Source organism: Canis lupus, chromosome 15 (genome assembly GCF_003254725.2).
Source record: "Canis lupus dingo isolate Sandy chromosome 15, ASM325472v2, whole genome shotgun sequence".
Classification (NCBI taxonomy): Eukaryota; Metazoa; Chordata; class Mammalia; order Carnivora; family Canidae; genus Canis; species Canis lupus.
In genome coordinates this window covers 1,080,207-1,103,340 of record NC_064257.1, presented here as the reverse complement: position 1 = coordinate 1,103,340, position 23,134 = coordinate 1,080,207, and the positions used below count along the sequence as shown (strand labels likewise).

The 23,134-nt window shown below is 36.4% G+C and overlaps 1 protein-coding gene across 6 annotated transcripts in view; it reads right to left on the bottom strand.

Annotated features, from left to right (window-relative positions):
* The window catches only part of FOXJ3 (forkhead box J3), a 141,746-nt gene that overhangs the window by 28,644 nt on the left and 89,968 nt on the right, over nt 1-23,134 (bottom strand). For 5 of the 6 annotated variants that reach the window (XM_025419712.3, XM_025419707.3, XM_025419710.3 and 2 more), the window contains one exon: nt 7,113-7,214. The exons of the other annotated variant lie outside the window; for it this stretch is intronic. In XM_025419712.3, the coding sequence (XP_025275497.2) occupies nt 7,113-7,214 (102 nt within the window). The remainder of the gene's footprint in view (nt 1-7,112; nt 7,215-23,134) is intronic. 6 annotated transcript variants of the gene reach the window in all.

The window sequence follows — 23,134 nt, the reverse complement described above, 5'->3', positions numbered from 1 at the left end:
AACCACTAATTATAAACTTTAAAAGGGTATTTTTTACAATGGTCTCTAAATTACATCTAAAAAATTAAAATCAAAATTTAAAAGTAGAATTACCTAAAAACAGATCAATCTTTCTGGGTTTTGCTTTGAAGGTACGTAGATAGGACCAGAGCAGCATTTTAATCTAGGGCTAATTTTATTCTACTACTGAAGCAAAATCTTTGAATACTTTACTTAATGACCTGTGAATTATGAAGCATTTCACTCCTGTGTGAACAGTCACTATACCTGGCCCTATAGGAGTAGCAGTAATTTTCCCCACTAATACTTGCAGGTGATTCTTTCTCTAGTCTTCCTTACTCTTGCACTGATAAATACCCAACTGAAGAATCGGATGGCACCCTCAGTCTATCACTGCAATTTTCTTTTGGTACAGCTTTCTCCTCTCTAATATCCTCCTGCCCTGGGAACTTTAGCCACTTTGGGGATGCCATGATCTCCCAGCTCCACTTGTTCCACTCAGGGAAACCTCTGAGCCTTGGAAACTTTGTCCGGACAGGAAGCTAGGACAATTTTAGGGTTGACCTTGTTTGTTTACAATTTCTCACAGATCACTGTCCTATGGCCCAATCTCTTAAAATCCACTGTTTCATATATTTTGTCAGTTGTTTCAAGTAGTGGAGTAAATTTAGGCCCTGTTATTCCACTTTGGCCAGAAACTTTATTAATCTTTACAAAGAACCAACTTCTTGTTTGTTGACTTATTTTTTATTATCTTTGTCTTCTTCAGATTTGTTTTGCTCTTTATCTAGATGCTTAAATCATTAATATTCAATCTTTCTTCTCTTCTGGTACACAAATTTAAGGCTAATACTTTTGACTGCATTCCTTCCACAGGGTTTCATATTTCTGTTGGTCATCAATTCAAAGTATTCACTAATTTCTATTAGGATTCTTTCTTTGTCCTTGGTTTATTTATAAACTATACTGCTTAATTTTGTAAACTTTGGAGGATTTTCTGATCATCTATTTGCTATTATTTCTACCTTAATTACACTCTGCTGAAAAATATGCACTATAAGGTGTTGGTCTTCTGAAACTTGCTGAGACTGCTTTTATGTTCTAGCATAAATCAGTATTACATGATCAATTTTGGTATATATTCTATGTGCACAAAAAAATGTATATTCTGGGGGCAGTCAGTTGAGTGTCTGACTCTTGGTTTCGGCTCACGTCATGATCTCAGGATTGTAAGATCAAGCCAAGTCAGGCTCCACACTCAGCACAGAGTATGCTTGAGACTCTCTCTCCTCTGTCCCTCCCCTCCACACTTTCTTGCTCTTTCTCTAAAATAAATAAATGTTTTAAGAAAAAGTATATTCTGCAATTGTTAAGTGTAATATTGTGTGTGTGTGTGTGTGTGTGTGTGTGTGTGTGTGTGTGAGACTCACCAAATGAGTCAAACTTCCTAATTTCCTGGTTCAAATCTTCTATATCTTTAGTGGAATTTGTTTATGTTTTAATTTTGATCTGCTTCTTCTACAAGTTATAGAGACATATGTTAAAATCTTCCTCTTTGGTCAATAATGACTTATCCATTTCTCCTTTTAGTTTTGTCAGCTTTTGAGGCATATATAAATTTAGTATTCTTATTGAAATGATCCTTTTTCATAATAAAGTATCTTTGTTTTCAGGAGTGTATCTTGTCCTTTAAAAGACGTATCTTGGACAGCCCTGGTGGCTCAGTGGTTTAGCGCCGCCTTCAGCCCAGGGCGTGATCCTGGAGACCTGGGATCGAGTCCCACGTCGGGCTCCCTGCATGGAGCCTGCTTCTCCCTCTGCCTGTGTCTCTGCCTCTCTCTCTCTCTGTATCTTTCAGGAATAAATAAAATCTTAAAAAAATAAAATAAAAGATGTATCTCTTGCAAGGCACCTGGGTGGCTTAGTCAGTTAAGTGTCTGACTCTTGGTTTCCACTCAAGTCATGTTCCAGGTTTGTGAGACTGAGACCCATGTCAGGCTCTGTGCCCAGTGTGGACTCTGCCTGATATTCTTTCTAGCTCCCTCTCCCAACTCACACTCTCTTTCTCTCTAAAATAAATAAATAAAATCTTGCTCGTGTGCACTATCTCTCTCTCTCTCTCTCTCTATATATATATATAAACACATACAAACACACATATATATACAGTCTGACAATCTTTGAATTTTAAGTGGAATATTTCATACATTTACATTTATTTCCTAACATAGTTCAATCTAAATACATATTTGCTTTCCTGTTTTCTTATCTCTTCTTTGTTCTTTTCTTTCTTGTCTCCTTTTGGATTTATTATTTTCCTTATATTCTCTTACTATTCTTGTAGCAAACAATAACATGACGAATATCTGAGTATTGTTAGAAATTCACATTTTCAGGGGTACCTGGCTGGATCAAGTGGTAAAGCATGTGACTCCTGATCTCAGGGTTGTGAATTCTAGCCCCATGTTGGATGCAGAGTTACTTAAAAAAATAAAATCTTTGAGGCACCTGGATGGCTTCGTTAGTGGAACATAATCTCAGGGTTGGGAGTTCAAGCCCCACACAGGGTGTGGAGATTACTTTAAATAAAATCTTTAAAAAAAAAAAAAAAAAAAGAGGGGATCCCTGGGTAGCGCAGCGGTTTGGCGCCTGCCTTTGGCCCAGGGCGCGATCCTAGAGACCCAGGATTGAATCCCACCATCAGGCTCCCGGTGCATGGAGCCTGCTTCTCCCTCTGCCTGTGTCTCTGCCTCTCTCTCTCTCTCTGTGACTATGATAAATAAATAAAAATTAAAAAATAAAAATAAAAAAAAAAAGAAATAAATTCAAATTTTCAGACTCCAATCCAATGTACTAAACCAAAAATTCTCAGGTGAGGCTCAGCAATCTGGGTTTTAACAAGCCCTTCTAGTTATTGTGACATATGTTGATGAACCACTGCCCTAAATATTACAACATGCTCTTGCCTTAATACTTTTAGTACTTCCCATGCAATGCAGAGACTTTAACTGTATACAGTTGATCCTTAACAACATGGATGTGAACCACATGGGTCCATGTATATACAGAATTTTTTCAATAAATATAGTACAGAGGAACCTGGGTAGCTCAGATGGTTAAGTGTCTGACTCTTAATTTCAGTTCAGGTCATGATCTCGGGGTTGGACATGGAGCGTGCTTAAGACTCTTTCTCCCTCTCCCCCTGCTCCTCCCTGCCTTAAAATAAAATATATATAAATAAAATAAAATAAATAAAATAAATAAAATAAAATAAAATAAAATAAATAAATAAAATAAAATAAAATAAAATAAAATAAAATAAAATAAAATAAAAAATAAATAAAATAAAATAAAATAAAATAAAAATAAAAATAAAAATAAAAATAAAAATAAAATAAACAGCACAGTTACTGGGGCACCTGGCTGGCTCAGTAGGTAGACCACGCGACTCTTGATCTTGGGGTTGTGAGTTCAAGCCACATGTTGAGTGAAGACTTTGATTTAAAAATATAAATAAATAGGGGTACCTGTGTGGCTCAGTCAGTTGAGTATCTGACTTTGGCTTGGGTCATGATTGGGATCCTGGAGTTGGGATCCTGGTGCTATCTCTCTCTCTCTCAAATGAATAAATTAAAATCTTTAAAAATAAATAAATAAAAAGGACAGTACAGCAAAAATGTTTTTCTCTTAAGATTTTAACACTTTCTTTAGCTTTATTGTAAGAATAACAGTATATAACATACAAAACAGGTATTAATCAACTATTTTGTTATTAGTAAGGCTTCTGGTCAACAGTAGGCTATTTATTAGTTAAGTTTTGGGGAAGTCAAAAGCTTTATGAAAGTGTTTAACTGTGCGGGGGGGGGGGGGGGGCGCCTTGGCATCCTTCAACTCTACATTGTTCAAAGGTCGATCATATTTCTTCCTGCCTTACCTGAATACTGTCATGTATTTTAACTTCTACAGTTATTTTAGACTCAAAGGTATTGTACTATGTAACAGAACTGCTATTGTAAACAGTCAATACATACTTAGCTTTATAAACAGACATACTTTTTTGGTGTCCTTCATTCTTTCAGCACAGGATAATTTCCATCTATCTGAAAAATTAATTCCCTTTAGCTGTTTAATACTAGTGTACTAGTAACGTATTCTCTCTGATTTTGTTTTTGTAAAAATCTATTTAACCTTAATTTTTCACAGAAATTTTAATTGTAGAAACTTGGGTTAGCAGTATTTTCTTTCAGCACTATACAGATTTCATTCTCATGTCTTTGTTTAATGTTTAAACATTAAACATTTAATCATTTCTATTCAGAAATCAGTGCCTGGCTTACTGTTGTTTGAAGTTGCCTGGTTTTGCCTCTAATTTTAAGACTTTTTTTAATCTCTGTTTTTCAGCAACTTGATTTTGACTGATAAGGTTTTCTTTTGATTAATCCTTCTTTAGGTTTTCAGAAGTTCTAGAATCTGTACTGTGTTATCTTTCATCAGTTTAAAAATTTTAATATATTGTTTCTTCATTCCTTTTTCCTCTCCATTGAACCTAATAACAAGTTTGTTAGACCTTTTCCCCTCTCTCCCACTGATCTCTTAAGCTTTCCTGTGTTTACATTGCTTTTCTTTGTGTTTCAATCTACATATTTTCTGACAGTTCTTCCAGTTTACTATTCTCTCCTCTAGTGTACCTAATCTGCTATTAGACCCACGTATCAAATTCTTAATTTCAATTATTATCGTTCTCAGTTCTAGAGTTTCCTCTTGATTCTTCCATACAGATTCCAATTCGCTGATAAATTTTCCATGATTCAACTATTTTCTTAGTTATTTCAAAATCAGTATCTAGTAGATCACTTGTAATATGTTTATGCTGTCTTTCCTTACCCATTCCCTTGTTATTTATTTGGTCCTGTTTTCTATTATGTCTACAATTTTTGACTGAAAGGGAAATCTTACTTATGGAAATTTGTAAAAACTCAGGATGATGTTATTTCTTCCATAAAGGATTTAGTTTTCTTTTGGCAAGTTGAAAAATATTAGCCACCACCCTAGTAACAATTTGAAGCTGGTCTATTTTGGTTTACTCTTACTCACAGAAGCCTTTTGAGGTACTGACTTGAAAGCCTGGAGGGTTTACCATAGATCCCCTCCTCCTTGAAGATCATGAACAATAATTTTGTTCCCTCCTTCTGAGACTGTTTAAATCTTAGTGAAAAATCCACTTCATTTTTCTATGCCTGAGCCCAAATACATGAGTTAGAATTAGTAAATGCTTTAAGTCAATATTACTTGCAAGAAGTTGAACTCACTACTGAGATTCACGAGGATCTCAGTCCTCAAGTCATGGCTGTTTGATAGCTTCAAACTCCAGTTTTCATCTTCCTAGCCCAACGACTGCTCTAGGTGTCTGCTTTCTGTTCAGCCTCTATGCCATGCATTGAGAACGGAGAAATGTCTCAAGGGAAATATACATGGCTTATCTCAATGTATTTCCCTTTTTCCTGGGATCTTCGCCCCTGAAGTCCTGGCTTTTCTGTTCTCTAGTGTCTTTCCCCTCTTTTTTATTGGTAGTGGGGATGGTGGTATTTTATGTAGATAGAAAGAAGGATTAATCTAATCTAATAGTAGCTATTCCATCATATCTAGAAGCAGAAGTCTGAAAACTCCAGCTCCTTTGACCCCCGTATTATTTCATAATGAAGTCTGAGCTTTACTATTTCCTGATTGTTTCCTAATAACCACACTATCTATGTTTAGGCCTCAGTATCTCCTACTTGTACTACTGCAAAGAATAGTATTGGATATTTCTGATTCTAACCCATGTGCTCCACCAGAAATTCTCAAGTTTAGTTGGCACCATTAGGGATGATTTCTTAAAGTACAGATTTCTAAACCCTATCCGTAAGTATAAAATAAATGAGTTGGCAGGCCTTCAGTAAAACCTTAGAATTACCACCAGCCCCACCAAACACACACATACACACGCCTTCCCGAAGTGATTCTGATAGAATCATTCCATGAATTGGTATTTGGAAAAAATCAATACTCTATACCTCAGCTGCCAATTTCCTTTCTGAATTATAAATCCGATCAGCCACTAAGATGATAATCTGCTTGTATTGGTTTATTATCCTTCTACAAATAAAAAGAATCTATGTATACTGTATCAGTATAGTTATGTATATACATAGGTGTATGTTTATGTGTGTGCATGATAAAGTGGAAGAGATAAACCAAAAACCAGTGTAAGTAAGGGGGAAAGGAAGGGAGGGTAAAAGCAAGGTATGAAAGTGAGAAGGAGCATGACTGTGAGACATATATGGCTTCAAGATGCTCATGGTTTAGTAAGGGAGGAAATACATGCATAAAACTTAGCTACTTCATGAACCTCCCAGAGACTTTTTAGGTTTTAAAAGATGAGCCTAAGAAATTACTTTGTAAAGAAGAGATATTTGTATCTCACTAAGTATCTAATGACTTGCATGAAATTTTGAAGTTCTGACTCTTGCTTCAAAAGGACAGGGAAGGAGAGGGGGGAGGCGGGGAGGAAAGGGGAAGGGAGGAGAGGGAAAGGGAGAAAGAAAAAAAGAGAAGGAAAGGAAGGAAGGAAAAAACAGCAGACTACTACATACTATCTCTGGATATGCACCTACACTTGAATATGAGTATCATGAAACAGGTTGACCACCATTCAAAGAACTCTACGAGTTTGTCTAAATTATTCATTTTACTGGATTCTGTTAACTCCTTGGGAATCTGAAAATCTTTTCTTCAAGCACATATTTAGAGGGTTAATTAATGGTTTTTGAAACAAATTGATTCAACAAATTACTGACTAAAAAATTCTATCAATAGGAACTGGCAGTGGCAAGAATTTAAATTAAATAGAGCTTCCCAATAAGCATCCTCCAACTTCTTTAGAGAAATATTTTCTTCTAACTGCATATACCTCAGAACATTGTGGATTCAAGCTTTCAAGCTCCCATGTATAGGATAGCCAAATTTGTATCATCTTTAAATGCAATCATATAGAACTCTATTGTTATTATAAAGGCAAATTAAACGTATTATTCAATGACATTTCAAAAGTGTTTAAAAAAAAACAGAATTACTTTGTTAGTCACAGTGTTGATTGCCAGAGTTGGAGAGGCACTTCCCGAAATAATACACTCCATTCCCAAAGAATCTGAATCTATGCTATATGGAGTTGAGGCCTAAAATACAAGAACAAAATAAATAATCATTAGCTTATATATCCAGCAACTTTAACACAATTTGAAGGTATTTCATCAAATTCTCCAACATCCAGTTTTGTGCTGTTTCTGAAAACATGAATTTAAATCCTTACTGAAATCTCTTGTACTGTATTTTAATATGGTACTGACTTGATATCACAAAGTCCATTGGTTTGGCTACTTTGAACCAGCTCTTTTAACTGACTGTGGAACAGCTGAGCAAAAATCCTAAACTTCTGTAGTAGAGACTGCTTGCGGTCATCTAATATCCATTTTCCGTCTTCTCCCTTTTAGTAATAAAACCCTATAGTTATTGACTTATGGCGGCTCTGCTACTACCACCTTTCCAGGCCTCATTTGCAACCAGTTGTGGCCATGTGACTAAGGTGTACAAGTGGCCACGTAACTAACTTGTGTAAAGCAGATGTGAGCAACAGTGATATGTGCAACTTCTGTCTACCTTTTTGAAGAACCTGCTTGTCTTCCACTGTCTTTCCCTCTTATTGTAGGCTGGGACACAGACATGAGGTGGTAAACTTGCTTAATCAAAAAGCCAAGGGTAATACCCTAGGGAACATCGAAAAGATGAGAAGAAACAAAAACATCTGAATGAACTTGTAGAACACAGCTGGTTGGTTATCTGTCTAATCTATCAGCTCTAATTATGTGAAAGAAATAAATCTCTGACTTAAGGTTCTCAGTTGCTTAATTTTTCTTCCTTTATCTGTTAGTGCAATAGAACAGATCTGAGTAACACAACTTCATACACATTGTTTATAGAGCTAACATGGAGGTCAAAATTCTACATTTAGAATCCAGGATATAAATGGTGATAACTTCTTTTTTTCGTAAGAGATGATTTATGGCTTTGGTGAGTACTCAAGAGCGTTCAACGTCAATGCCAAAGCTGAAGAAGGATAGACATAAACAATTTGTGGCTATGATGCTAGTTCTATGTATATTCCTCTTCTGCCCCCCCCCAAAAGCCATATATGGTCCCAAGTGAGGATGCATTTTTAAAACACCACACTAAATGAAAAAGAGGGCAGTTTCACCAAGACATATTTCTAAGATTAATCTACTTATCACTTAATCCCTCATCATGAATTTTTTTCTTCAGACAACTGAAGAAAAGGTAGGGACACGCAGTTTGATTGAAATGAAAAAAATAAAAGGCAAGCCCCCGCCCCCCCCCACCCCCCACGCGAAGACAGAATCTAGCACTTTTGTGCTGGGTACATGGGTACACATTGAGAGTGAGGCAAAAGTGGCAAAGGGCTTCAGAAATACAAGTGGAAGAAGTACAAAGACGATTTTGTCTATGCCTCAATTCTAGTGCCAGTCAACTTAGCTAAACCTGAATTAACATATAAGATTACTTTAAAACACTGTATCTCATGTTCCTCTAACTTAACTGAGTCATCTCCAATCCAACTATTGGTTCACGATTTCTCACTCCTCCCCACTCCTCCCCACTGGTAGGAAGAAGCAAGCATGTGTCTGTATGATGGCATGCAAATTATTCAACCTTTATGCTCTTTCACCCATCTATAAAAAGGAGGATTATGTCATTTCCTCCAGAAGTCTGTTAAGAGCATTAATGAAATAATTTATGCAAAGCTCTCAGCATGATACCTGAAACACAGTAAGGGCCAGCCTGTTGACTACTAGAACCTATCTGCTATTGATGCTGAGGATCTTTGAACGAGGGATATTTAATAGTGATTAATGAGAAAAGGGACAGATTTGATATGAGACACTGTTTTCCTACAAAGCTAGATTCATAGCTTCAGCTATTATAAATCAGATGGTAAATTTTAAAAATCTTTTAATTAAATATTATTTATGGACACTTCAGTCTGGTTCAATCAGGAGAATAAACAACACTCTCTTTACAACATGCTTTGATATGCTCAATAGTGTGGTATATATTTTTACTTACAGGCACACTGACAGACAATAAACAGTCTGATTAATAAAGCCAGGGGATCTAGGTATCCCAAAATGTATCTTGATAACTTGTTATTGTAGCCAAACCTCAAATTCTGGACAAAGAAAGTATCAATGAGTCTAATCTGGGGGAACCAGTCAGTTTATGAAAGATCCTTTCTGGCGTTTCCTCTTACTCCCTGTCAAAATCAAAATCCTACCCATTCAAGTTCTACTTCCAGTATGGTGATGTGATATCCCACAGAACAAGCTGGTAACAACTACAAACTAGGGGGGGTGAGGGAAGGAGGCACAGAGCATAAGATGACAACAAGCAGAGGATTCCAAGGAGTAAATATATTAGGCAGATATAGAAAAAAGTCAAAACTTGGAGACACTAGCCTCAGTTTCCTGGTTTCTTGCAGCTTTGCCCCAAGGCTGGGCAGTAGATGTGGAGGTAGGTAGCTAAAGTTGTCTTTCTGTCAGGTGGAACTAGGGAAAAGAACCCAGGTAAATAAATCTGAACAGGGTAGAATGTCAAAAGGGATACTCTAATACTATGTATGAGACACCACACAAGTCACAAAAGGTTGACCTGTGACTATGCAAATGCAGACTAGAATAAAGCAGACAGACTTACAGAATCAGATCGAAATTGGAACCACTGTCCATAGAAAAGAGAACTTAACAGTTTGAGACTAACATGGTTAACTGCCAGCTAAAACAGAAATACCAATATTCTATGGAAGATTGTAACAGAATCCAGAATCTATAAAACATTATTACTTACAATGTCCAAGATACAATCCAAAATTACAAGACATACAAGCAACAGGAAAAGACAACTTACTGTCAAGAGAAGAGATGATCTATGGTAGCCTACCACAAGAAGACTGAGATATTGAAATTATGAGACACAGACTTTAGCTAATTCTAATCATGCTCAATGAGATAAAGTAAAAAACAAAAACGAAGCACACTTGAATGAAAACATAATAAAGCAAATCTTAGTGGAGAAAATAAAAATATAAAAAGGAACAGAATCAAAATTTACAAAAGAAAACTACATTATCTGTATTTTGACAGTCAGAGGATAGGCTTAATATTAGAATGGAGATAAAACAGTAAAGAATCTGTGAACTCAAAGGCAGAAGCAACAAAAATTAAAGGACAAAAAGAAAAAAGATTGATTAAAAAAAATTAGAGCATCAGAAAGCTATGGGATGATCTCAATGGTGTAACATACTTAGAGATCAGGAAGGAGAGGAAAGAGAAAAAAAGAAAAAATATGCAAGGATTGATGACTGAACACTTCAGAAATTCTCTTAAAGACAAATGTATATATTTGAGAATCTCATAGTAAACCTCCATAAGACCTATTTTTTTAAAAAAATCCCACTTGGATATTTCATGATTGAACTACTGAAAATTAAAGACAGAAAGCAGCAAAGGAAAAATGGCAGTATCACATATAGAAGAATACTGATTGGAAATGATCAGATTTCTCATAAAAATGATGGAGGTCAGGGCACTTGAGTGGCTCAGTCAGTTAGGTGGCTGGCTCTTTATTTCAGCTCAGGTCATTATCTCAGAGTCCTAGGAAGGAGCCCCAAGTTGGGCTCAGCACTCAGTACGGAGTATGCTTGTGGATTTCCTCTCCCACTGCCCCTTGCCCTGCTCATTCTCTCTCTCTCAAATAAATCTTTTTTTATTTAAAAATGATGGAGGTCATTAGAAAGTAAACATCTTTAAAGTACTGAAGGAAAAAACCTTTCAATCTAGACTGTGTATCATAGGAAAATATTCTTTAGGAAAGAAGGCACAAGAAAGACATTTTCAGAGAAACAAAAACTAAGAGAATCTGGTGCCAAGAGACCTGCATATATTGCAAGATAGTTCATTAGGCTAAAGGTAAATTACAGCATAGGGAAATGTGAACCTTGAGAAGTGAATTAAATAAAGCACCAGAAATGGTAAACATCTGGGTAAATATAAAAGCTTGTTTTCCTCTTAGGTTTTAAAAACAGTATGATTATTTAAGGCAAAATTTGTAACATTGTCTCACAATATATGCAGATGTCATACATATTACAACTAGAAGGAATGATGAGAATAGGGGCAAAAGGGACCCATGTGGTTGGAAGAGATTTCTGCATTTTATATGAAATGGTAAATTATTATGTCTGAGTAGACTACAAAAGGTTAGGAACATATACTGGAATTCAAATATATAAGTCCCAATCTATAGCTAAAAAGCCAATAGATAAATTTAAATAGAAACCTAAAATACATCTAAGTAATCTAAAAGGAGGCAGGAAAGGGGGAAAGAAAGGAACTAAAAACATAGAGGTCAAACAGAAAACAAAATGAAGACCTAAATCTAACAATATCAATAATTACATTTAAGTTAATAATCTAAACCTCCACTAAAAAGATTATCAAAGATACTAAAAAAGAATCCGCTAACTGCAGCCTACAATAGTCACAACTTCAAACATACAGACACAGAGGAGATGAAAGTAATACATTCAAAAATATATACACTGTAAACAGTAAACATAAGGATGAAATGACTGTATTAATAGCAGATTAAACAGACTTTATGACAGAGTATACCAAACGATTAAAAAACACTTGATAGGGATGCCTGGGTGGCTCAGCAGTTGAGCGCCTGCCTTTGGCTCAGGGTGTGATGCCGGGGTCCTGGGATGGAGTCCCACTTGGGTCTTCCTGCATGGAGCCTGCTTCTCCCTCTGCCTATGTCTCTGCCTCTCTCTCTCTGTGTTCTCTCATGAATAAGTAATTAAAATAAAATAAAATGTAAATGTGACTAATAAAAGAGCTTCAAATTACATGAAGCAAAAACCAATTAAAATCAGTAAGAAAAACACTGGCATGCATTAGCAAAATGCCTTGATCTAATTGATATTAGAGAACACTATATCCAACTGTAGAATACATATTCTTTTCAAGTGCACACAGATATTTCACTATAATATAACACATGCTGAGCCACAAAATAAGTCTTAATAAATATGTAAAAGCTGAAATGAAAAAAAAAAAACTTTATTATAAAGCAGTAAGATATCTAGGAATATCCAAATATTTGGAATACTTGGAAATAACACATTTATGTAAGTAATTCATGAGTCAGGTAAGACTCACCAGAGAATTTTTTTAAATACTTTGAACTAAATGATAAAAAAAGATGCCATATACCAAAATTTGTGAGATGCAGTTAAAGCAATCTTAAAGGTAAACCTAAGCTGGACACAGCTAGAAATATCAGTAAGTAGAAGGAAGTAAATGATAAATACAGAAATAAAATAGAAAACAGACAACAACAAAATTTAACAAAGACAAAATCTGGTTCTTTGAAAAGACTAACAAAATTGAGAAACACTGAGCTATCCTGGAAAAAAAAAAGAGAAAATACATATCCTCAAATTCAGGAATGAAAGAAGAGTTATTACTACAGATTCTATAAATATTAAAAGAAAATATCATAAACCACTTTATACCAACAAATTCAACAACTTAGATCAAAGGAACAAATGCCTTTAAGAATATAACTTACCAAAAGCGGCATTAAAAAGAAAAAATACTAATAGTCTCATATCAAATAAATTAAACATCAAAAACCTACCCACAAGAAACCCTGCAGGGCCAGATGGTTTCCACTAATGAATTTTCTCCAATATTCAAGAAAGATATACCAATCTACAGAAACTTTTTTTAGAAAATAGAGGAAAGAATATCCCCAATATAAGGCCAATATAATACTAACGTCAAAACCTGAAAGACATTACAAAAGAAAATTATAAATCCAAATCCTTCATGAACACAGATGCAAAATTCTTTAACAACGTAGAGAAAACTGAACCCAACAATATATGAAAGGAATAATATATCATGACTCAGTAGGCTTTATTCAAGGAACACAAGGTTTAACACATCCTAAATGCAACCAGTGTAATTAAACATGCTAACAAAATGAAGAAAAGCCGTATGATCTATACCATTTCAAGTCGTATAGAAAAAATCTGATGAAATCCTACACCCATTCATGATTAAAAACTCTCTGAAACTAGGCTTACTGGAGACCTTCCTCAATTTAATAAAGGGTATCTACAAAATCCCAACAGATATGTCACACATGGGGGTGAAATACTGAACACTTTCCCCAAAAAAATTGAAATAAGGAAAGGATGCCCACTTTCATCACTTCTATTCAACACTGTACTGGAGATTCTAGTCACTATAATAAGGTGGGAAGGAACAAGAGTAAGAAGGACAGGAAACTGTTAAAGTGGAAAATCCCAAGGCACCATAAAAATAACTACTAAAACTATCAAGGTCATAGGATGCAAAGTTAATATATAAAAATTAATTTTATGGGCAGTCTGGGTGGCTCAGCGGTTTAGCGCCACCTTCAGCCCAGGGAGTGATCCTGGAGACCAGGGATTGAGTCCAACATCTGGCTCCCTGCACGGAGCCTGCTTCTCCCTCTGCCTGTGTCTCTGCCTCTCTCTCTCTCTGCCTCTCATTAAAAAATGAACAAAATATTTTTTAAAAATTAATTTTATATACTAGCAGCAAGCAACTGGAAAACTGATTCTAAAAAAATATATAGCTTTCAAAACCAAAATATTCAGGATTAAATCTAACTGGAAATATCCAGGTCCCCTACGCTGAAAACTTAAAAAACATTCCTGATAGAGAACTAATGAATGAAGAAACAGAACACTTGGATAATTAATATCCTTAAGATTTCAATTCCCAGGGTACCCCTACCCCACGCCCGCCACCATCAGGACTGCCTGGCAAGGAAAATGGAAGAAGGCATGAATGACAAAGAGGAATGAGGAAATTTTTGGTGGTGACTAAAATGTTCTTTTGACACTGGTGATAATTTCGCATGTGCAAATTCCTTAAACTATAAACTTTATTTGATGAATTGTATATAAACAATCTCTCAATAGTATTGTAAAATAGCAGAAAACTACATCCTACCCATTCATCCAAATGAACTAATGAAAACACTTCTAGCCTATAATCTCTAACTGGACAGGATTTCTTGGCTTTATAATCCCCAGGAACTTTTATTCACACCTACCTTTTAGAGGCAACATGTAGTTCCTCCCACATGATGTATACTCAGTACATGTTTACCAATTGAAATAAAAATTTTTTTTTCAGTTCTAGGAGTTCTAAAAGTAGGAATGTAGATTGCATTCCTTCTGCTCACTTCTACCTTTAACCGAATCCCCCCTTACTCAGGCTCAGAGATAAAAGGTACACAGAAGGGGATCACCTAACCAACAAAACCACTCTAACAATGACAGAAACTAAGTCACAAAATGACAACAATCTCAGATATGCAGCCAATGTAGAATATCCTGCCTAGAAGAATGTCCTCTTTTCTATTTATCCATCCATCTTCCAGTCATCATCATCTTTTTTTTTTTTTTAAGATTTTATTTATTCATGAGAGACAGAGAGAGGCAGAGACATAGGCAGAAGGAGAAGCAGGCTTCCAGTGGGGAGCCCAATGCGGGACTCAATCCCAGGACCCCGAGACCTGAGCCAAAGGCAGACATTTCAACCACTGAGCCACCCAGGTGTCCCATTCCAGTCATCTTTTTGATTAAACTTGTAATCGCCTTTGAACTGTCACACACAACTTAAGAATAAGTAATGTGTATGCCCCCATCTTTGTTCCAATAAAAGCTGGATAATTGCAGACTGTATGTTTTTTTTTCCCCCAGAGGCCAACACGTTTAAGATAGTGAGTTTATACAATACTTCTATGTATCTGGCCTTTACTCCCAAGTAATTTCCACAACAATGCATTGTAAGATTTTAGCTGAACTATCCATAGCAATTTCCTCCTTGTCTTCCTGCTTCTACCACTGTTCTCCTAGAGCAGCTAACAGTGTTCATGTTACAATGTAAGTCACATTATATCACTACTTTGCTTATAGCTCTCCAGTGGCTTTCTACCCTACCCTTCCCTTGGCCTAAAACCCAACTCTTTACAAAGGCATACAAGGCCCTGCACAATCTTCCTCCTACTCCCATTTATTTCTTTGATGTCAAGTTCTACTACTCTTCCCTCCTCCACAGGCTAGAACAGCCACAGTGACGATCTCGTTGTTTCTCAAGATTCCAGGTATGTTTCTACCTTGGAGTCTCTGCACTTGTGGGATTTCCAGGGCCCAAAGAGCTTATCGGCTCTGACAGCTGACAAGCTTGTCATTTACATTTATATATAAAGAAACTATGGCCAGAAAAATTAAACCTCTAAATTATAAATACAGTAACTTTAAAACTAGGTCTCCTAACCTTCTAGCTAAGTTCTATTTCCCCTAAATCTTGTAATCCATGACTTTGTAACATGACTTGATTTTACTTATAATTTTATTATGTTTTTACACAGAACAACTCTGGATGATTAAATGCTGCCAAAATATAACACAATCTACGGGAGGTGGGAGGGGGATGTTTTTGTCTTTAGAATTTCTATTTCCTACCACTGGCAGCACCCCAGGGGCATTATCTCCTATTTAGAACTCTCAAAGCACCTTACCAGTGCCAAACATACAACAGAAATACAGTAAACATGTGCCCTCGTTACCCATAAGCAAGTTACATACAACCATTTCAGCTTCTTCTATGACAATACTAAGTATGCCCACTTATTTTAAAACCCTGAATGAGGCACTCAGGCAAACACTAACCAGTGACCAGGAAGAGTCTCTTTCAATTACAAGAAACAATATAGTCAAAAAAATAAATAAAAAATAAAAAAATTTAAAAAAATAAATTAAAATAAATAAAAAAAGAAACAATATACTAAAAAAAATGCACCCCCAGTCTACTAATTTAACAGTCGTGCCCATATACACCTTGAAGAGACAAAAGATTTTTAAAAGATTTTTTGGATTAGATCCAATTTAAGAAATAAGTCAAGGGCTGTGAAAATGCAAGAGGCTGTGAAAAACAAAAGTGCACATAGATCTGAAAACACACATATTCAACCAATAGAAAAGAAGACATGTAGCAACCACATTCTCCTCTGTGTTCATCTCTAGCCTGTTTACTACAAACACCTATACCTCTCTACCTGAGCATATTTTTTCCAATTGGGGAACATGATTTGGCTTTGTGCAGGGCAGGCCAGAAGTACAAAAAAGGTAATGTCTCTAGTAACATCATCACTCAATGAAGTGGAAGAGCTGACAGCTCACTGTCCAGAACTCCCAGTGTTTCCCAGTTGGACTGAGCTCTAAGTGCTCACGGTGATACCTGACTTGTTAATCACCCCACCCCACCTTCCTAGTATCACCCCTCAAACTACCTGTACTGAATTCCTTGTCTACTCACAGTAGAACTCAAATCTTGACAGGGATCTTCTTTTCTCAAAAGGAATGTCTCCTGGGAGAGACAGGAAATCTTCCTTTAGCACAACAGTCCTCAAATTTTTTTATCTCAGGACTCCTTTGCACTATTACAAGTTACTGAGGTTCCCAAAGAGCTTTTATTTATGTGACTTATATCTATTTGTATTTACCTATTAGAAATTTAAACTGAAACAAAATTTATTAATTTATTTAAAACAGTGATACACTGCGTGTTAACATAAATATTTTGTATGAAAATATAGTGAGAAAATAAAAAACTTAGAAAAATGGCATTATCTTACATTTTTAAACAAGCTGCTTTAATGCTTTGGTTAACAGAAGTCTTCTGCATTCAATCTATTACAAAATCACAGGTCATACAGCCTCTGAAAAATTGTAAGTAAAAAAAGCAAAGAACATCTAATATTATGAACACAGCTTTGACCCCCTGGATCCCCTGAATGTGCCTCACACAGCTTTAGTATAACAGATTCCTATAAGCAAAGAATAATACTACAAATGACCAAGACACATGATTTAAATTTGAGGAGGGGGGAAGGCAATCAAAGAATGAACAGAGAATATGTTTCTGTGATTATCAACATGATAAGAGATGAACTATACTCATCTGAAGCACTCATTCTCTCTCTCTCTCTTTTTTTTTTTAACAAAGAACTGCTTAGAACAGGAGTTCTCTTTTCTGTTCCTTAACATTCAGTTCCCTTGGAACAGTTTCAGTTTTCCAGTCTTCAAGAAAATCACCATAGGTAATATCCAGCAATTTCTGCTTTTTCTACCCTAAAGCAGCTTCTAGTAGGCAGGGCACTTTTCATCAATATATCCGTTGGTTGAACAGAATAAGCAAAACCAAATTAAAAAAACAAAATAAATGCAAATGGTTAAAGAGAATATTTGTTAATCAATATAAAAACAGAAACTAATAGGACAGGAAAAAATGAAAGAAATTACTATCGTTGGACTCTATGCTCCAGCCATACAGACTAGCCAGTTCCTTAAAACTCTGGGCACTTCTTTTATTGAAGTTATTTATTGGGGGGTGCGGGGGAGGGGCACAAAGAAAGAGGGAGGGAGGGGGGGAGGGGTACAAGCTGATTCTACCCTGGGCAGAAGGCGGGTCTTGATCTCATGATTCCTGAGATCATGACCTGAGATGAAACTAAGAGTTGGATGCTCAACTGCCTGAGCTACCCAGGTGCCCCTTTGAGCACTTTTTTTTTTTTTTTTAAACAACTAGGCTTGTACATGTAATTCCCCTTGCTCTTTCACATTGCCAACCACCCTCATCTGCCTTATTTCTGTCCATTTACCAGGCCTCATGGAAACACCAGTTCTCTGCTTTATAGGTCCAAAGTTCTCAAGACCCTTATCTTTTATAGTGACCACACAATCTATCATCCAAATGCAATTTTGAGAATGAATAGGGAACTATTAATTATGCTGAGACAAGCAATATTATGAATTATCAGTTTAGATTTCCTGCTTAACTAAGAGTTTCAAAGGAAAGTCTGTCTTGCTTACCACTATTCCCCCAACACTTAGCTCTATGCTTACAATGTAAAAGGTGTGCTCTCTCAATAAATGGCAAAAATAATGCAAATTTATTTTTTTAACATTTTTTTATTCATTTATTCATGATAGACATAGAGAGGGAGAAAGAGGCAGAGGCACAGGCAGAGGGAGAAGCAGGCTCCATGCTGGGAGCCTGACACGGGACTCAATCCCCGGACTCCAGGATCACGCTGGGCCAAAGGCAGGTGCTGAGCCACCCAGGGATCCCCAATGCAAATAAATTTAAAAGAGGAAAACCTCATCCAGATAAAATGAACTGCTCTGTTCTCTCGCAAACCTGATACTATTCCACCCCTATATCTTATCTTCTTTGATCACGGATCTCTTATTTCCCTATCTGCACCCTCTCCAATCAGAATATAAACTTCAGGAATGCAGAAAATGTCTGTTTTGTTAAATAATGTTTCTCCAGCACCTAAATACAGTGCCTGGTCAGAGCAGACACTCAACACTCAAGAGTTGTGTGCTAGTGAATGCTCCTTTCCCCTGCCTTGCTGCAATCTCCACCTGAAAGCCAAGCCACGTAAGAAGCCATCCCAGATAGTCCCAATAAAAAAATGTCTCCTTCCTTTGCATATAGCAATGTGTCGTATTTTCTCCTAATATGTTTTATACATACTTTGTTCTTGTGCTAGAATTGTGTCTTATCATGTCTCATTGTTCTTGGGATACCACATAACATTTTAGCACAATGCCTGACACACAGTATCTAGAAAACAAAGTTGTATCAAATGAAACTGGTAAAATGGCAGCATTTCACACAATTATGAATACATAGTAAGAGACTGGATACTATGCTGCTCTTCTAGAGAACTTACTAACTCATGCATATATCCCTAGCCCAGACCATTGTCATTTTACAATGATATCTACTCAGCACTGAGGGGGTTCAGAACAAGCCATTTCGGAATGTGGATTATTTTGAGTTTAAGGCAAACCAGACCCAGGAGACTCAGGAAAAACTTTTTACTTCCTCCTCCTTAACTGCCCAAAAGAAATTAGAAAGGGGCCTGTATCAGGAAGAAAGTCACTACCACAGATAAGTTTTTATACCTATCTGCATGACAGGGCAAACATTTATTTACTAAACATTTGCTCTTCTCCCATCTTCCTGTGAATTGCCTTCTTCTGTGAAGGCCCAAACCCCTATGTCTTTCCGTAACTCAGGATGGTTTATAAACCTCAAATGCCTGGCTGCCCTGAGTCTCATATTTTTGTGGGACTCCCATAAGTACTTATGTAATTAAATTTGTTTTTCTCTAAGGAGGAGGGGGGCCAGCAACCTAGAAGGGCAGTGGAAAAAACAGCATCTTCCTCTTAAAAGAGTATTTTATAAAGAGATATATCTTTCTTAAGTGTTTTGATTCATTTCTCAACACTACAGGCTATCAAATCAAAGTAACTTCCTTAATCCCAAGGCTTTAGGCTTTCTACTCCTTATCTAAATGTCCACACCCTAGCCTAAACTTTACATGATAGTTAATAAAAAGGTTCTCAATTATGCCCACCTGCACTTCTTGCCCATCAATCATGCACACTGTTTTCTTCACGTGGAACAACATCCTTTACTATTTCTATGCAAAAAAAGTTACATGCTAAGCTTCAATCCTCTTCCCAGAGGCCTTTCCAGGACAGCACTATCTATTTTGAGTCACTTCAGCTATCCTTGCCTGGTCTAATAGATTTATTAGTTAATACTTGTTCGTCACTTGTAATCATATTTAAGCCCCCTAATCGTATATGCGTGTCTCTGTATGTATGTACATAATATAAATTTTATATATACATACGTTAAATGTAGGGATTCTCTTTTAAAATCATGGACCATTAGCTCACAAGATATGCATATATAAAAAGAAATCTGAAATTTGATTCACTGTTGTAGTCTTCAACATAGCAAACACTAACACCAGGAAAGGACAGTTGTAAACAGCATAAACTCTAAAGGCAGACTACCCAGGTTCATAATCCTGGCCTTGGTACTTACTGGCCTTAGTACCTTTTGATAACTTACTTAATATCCATACCTATCAGTTTCATTATTTGAAGTTACTATAAAAATTACAAGAGTTAGGGCAGCCCAGGTGGCTCAAGAGGTTTAGCGCTGCCTTCAGCCCAGGGTGTGACCCTGGAGACCTGGGGTCAAGTCCCACGTCAGGCTCCCTGCATGGAGCCTGCTTCTCCCTCTGCCTATGTCTCTGCCTCTCTTTCTTTGTGTCTCTCATGAATAAATAAATAAAATATTTTTTTAAAAATTACAAGAGTTCATATATTTAAAATTCTTTAAAAAGCATCTGAGGGGTGTCTGGGTGATTCAGTCGGTTAAGTGTCTGATTTTGGCTCAGGTCACGATCTCAGAGCCCTGGGATCAAGTCCCGGGTTCAAATCCACGTCAGGGTCTATGCTCAGCAGGGAGTCTGCTTGTCCCTCTGCCCACTCATGTGCGTACGTACTCTCTAATAAATAAAATCTTTAAAAAAATAAAAAGCATCTGGCACATAAACTCAATATAATTATTATTTTACAATGTTGTCTTAGCACAGGTTGCTAGAAAAAATAACTATAAGCTTGGTGGCTTATCAACAACTGAACTGTATTTCTCACAGTTCCAGAAGCAGAAAATTCAAGATCATGGTGCCAACACGGTCAGGTTCTGGTGAGAGCCCTGTTAGTAGGTATCCTCACTGGTTTCTCACATGGTGCAAAGAGAGCTAGCTAGCTTTGTGGCCCATTTTTATAAAGCCACTAATCCCATTCATGAAGGCTACATCCTTCTGACCTAATCCCAAAGGGCCCACCTCCAAATACTATCACAATAAAATTAGGGTTTCAAACATGAATTCTGGGGGAACACAAACATTCAATTCAAAGTAGCTGTTGAGACTTCCATCTTATTTTATAAATGGAAGTACCGAAACTCAAAAACAAAACAAAACAAAACAAAAACCAATTTGCCAAAAGTCACAAGAACAAGTAAACTATAAAGCCAGAAGAGAAACAAAGGACTCCTTCTAAAGGAGTCTATTCATGTCACCAAACTAAATTTTATTCAATAATATTTTTAAGGTCTCTAGGTCCATTTTAAGGTAAAGAAAAAGTGGCAAGAAGTTAGAAGAAGAAAAAGGAAACTGAGAGACATTTATATATGAAAGGATTAAGAAAAAAAGAAAGGAATCATGTAATGATTAAGACAGAACATGGGCTTATGTTCATGTAAATGGAAGGGACAAGGAGGTGGTCCAGAGAACTGAATTACAAATACTAGGTTGGAGATAACTATCATTCTTTATTTTTCATTTAGGACATAAAGATATGGTTACTTGCATTTTTAAAAATCCTTTCTCTTTAGCAGTTTAGAAGGCCAATTCTGTCCCACTAAAAGCTCATCTCTCTTCAAAAATGTGTAAAATATTTTGATTTTTCACATAGAATTGAGAAAAATATTTCAGAAACTTAATAAACTTTCAATGATGTCAACATACTTACCATCTGCATTTTTAAAACTTTTAAAAGTTTATGGGTGTCTGACTGGTTAAGAGAGCTTGTAACTCTTGATCTCAGGGTTGTGAGTCTGAGCAGCACGCTGGGTATAGAAATTACTTAAAACAATAAAAATAGGGGTACCTGTGTGGCTCAGCTAATTAAATGTCTGACTCTTGATTTCAGCTCAGGTCATGATCTCAGAGTCGTGAATCAAGCCCCCTCAGGCTCACACCTGGGCAAGGACCCTGCTTAAGATTCTCTCTCTGCCCCTCCCTCCTTGCTCACTTGCTCTTTCTAAAACAAACACAATTTTTTTTAAAGTTTCAACTTATGGGGTGTCTGGGTGACTCGGTTAAGCATCTGACTTTGGCTCAGGTCATGATCCCAGGATCTGATAGAGTCCTACATCAGGCTCTTGGCTCAGTGGGGAGTCTGCTTCTCCCTCTACTCCTCCCCCCACCCCGCCCCACTTGTGATGGCTCTTTTACACACTCTCTCAAATAAAATCTTTTTTTAAAAAGTTTCAATTGATGGCTCATGTTTAGTTTTTAAGAAGACTTTAAACTTATAAATATATTCAGAACCATCATTATTTGACTGTCATATGCATTTCCTTAGATAAATCCCAATGGTCATTTAAAATACAATCTCTGTTCTAATAAAACTACTACCTTCCTTCAACTCCCCCCCAAAAAACCCTCTAAATGAAAAATACAAATGTAACTAGTTTGTCAGAGCAAGAAATGATATTTTGTAAGAAGGCTGCCTTTCAGAATATTTATTAAACAATATCTGTCTGCCTGATTATATGTGGTCTGTTTACAGCTAGAATCTTTTAATATAGTTCCTCTCCTACAGCAGCAACCAATACAGAGCTCAGGCCAAAATAATTATCAATAGTACTAACCAAAAGACTGGCTATCTTATGAGACTACACTACAAAGGTAAGTTGTTGAAACTTTTACATGCTTTTCAATTCAAAATGAAGATAAAAAGATAAACAGTAGAAAATACAGGTCCAAAATATACATTCAAGAATACATGCTTTGTATATATAAAACATACTTCTGAAATCTGAATCCTTTATTTCTATGAATTTCCACTGGAAAACAGGTAATTTGGTCTTCGGGGAAAAAAAATTACTCTCAAAAGTAAAGAATGGTTGCTCTAAGAACTATGAAACTAATAATATTCAGAGTTGATATCCAAAAGGAATGCACAGTTGTCAATCCACCTACCAATTCAAATTTCCAAAAATAATTCAAGTTCCAGGAACTTCAGAAGAAGAGAACAAATGGGAGAAGACCATGATTCCTCAGCTTTCCAAGATACACATGCCGTTGATGCCATGGGTTGACAATGTGGATAGTTCTCCTCTTCCTTCAAATTCTTACAATAGATGCTAAATGTTTTCTACCCCATGTCCTCACACAATTAAAGTCCACGTACTAAGTCTCTTTTAAGGGATCCCTGGGTGGCGCAGCGGTTTGGCGC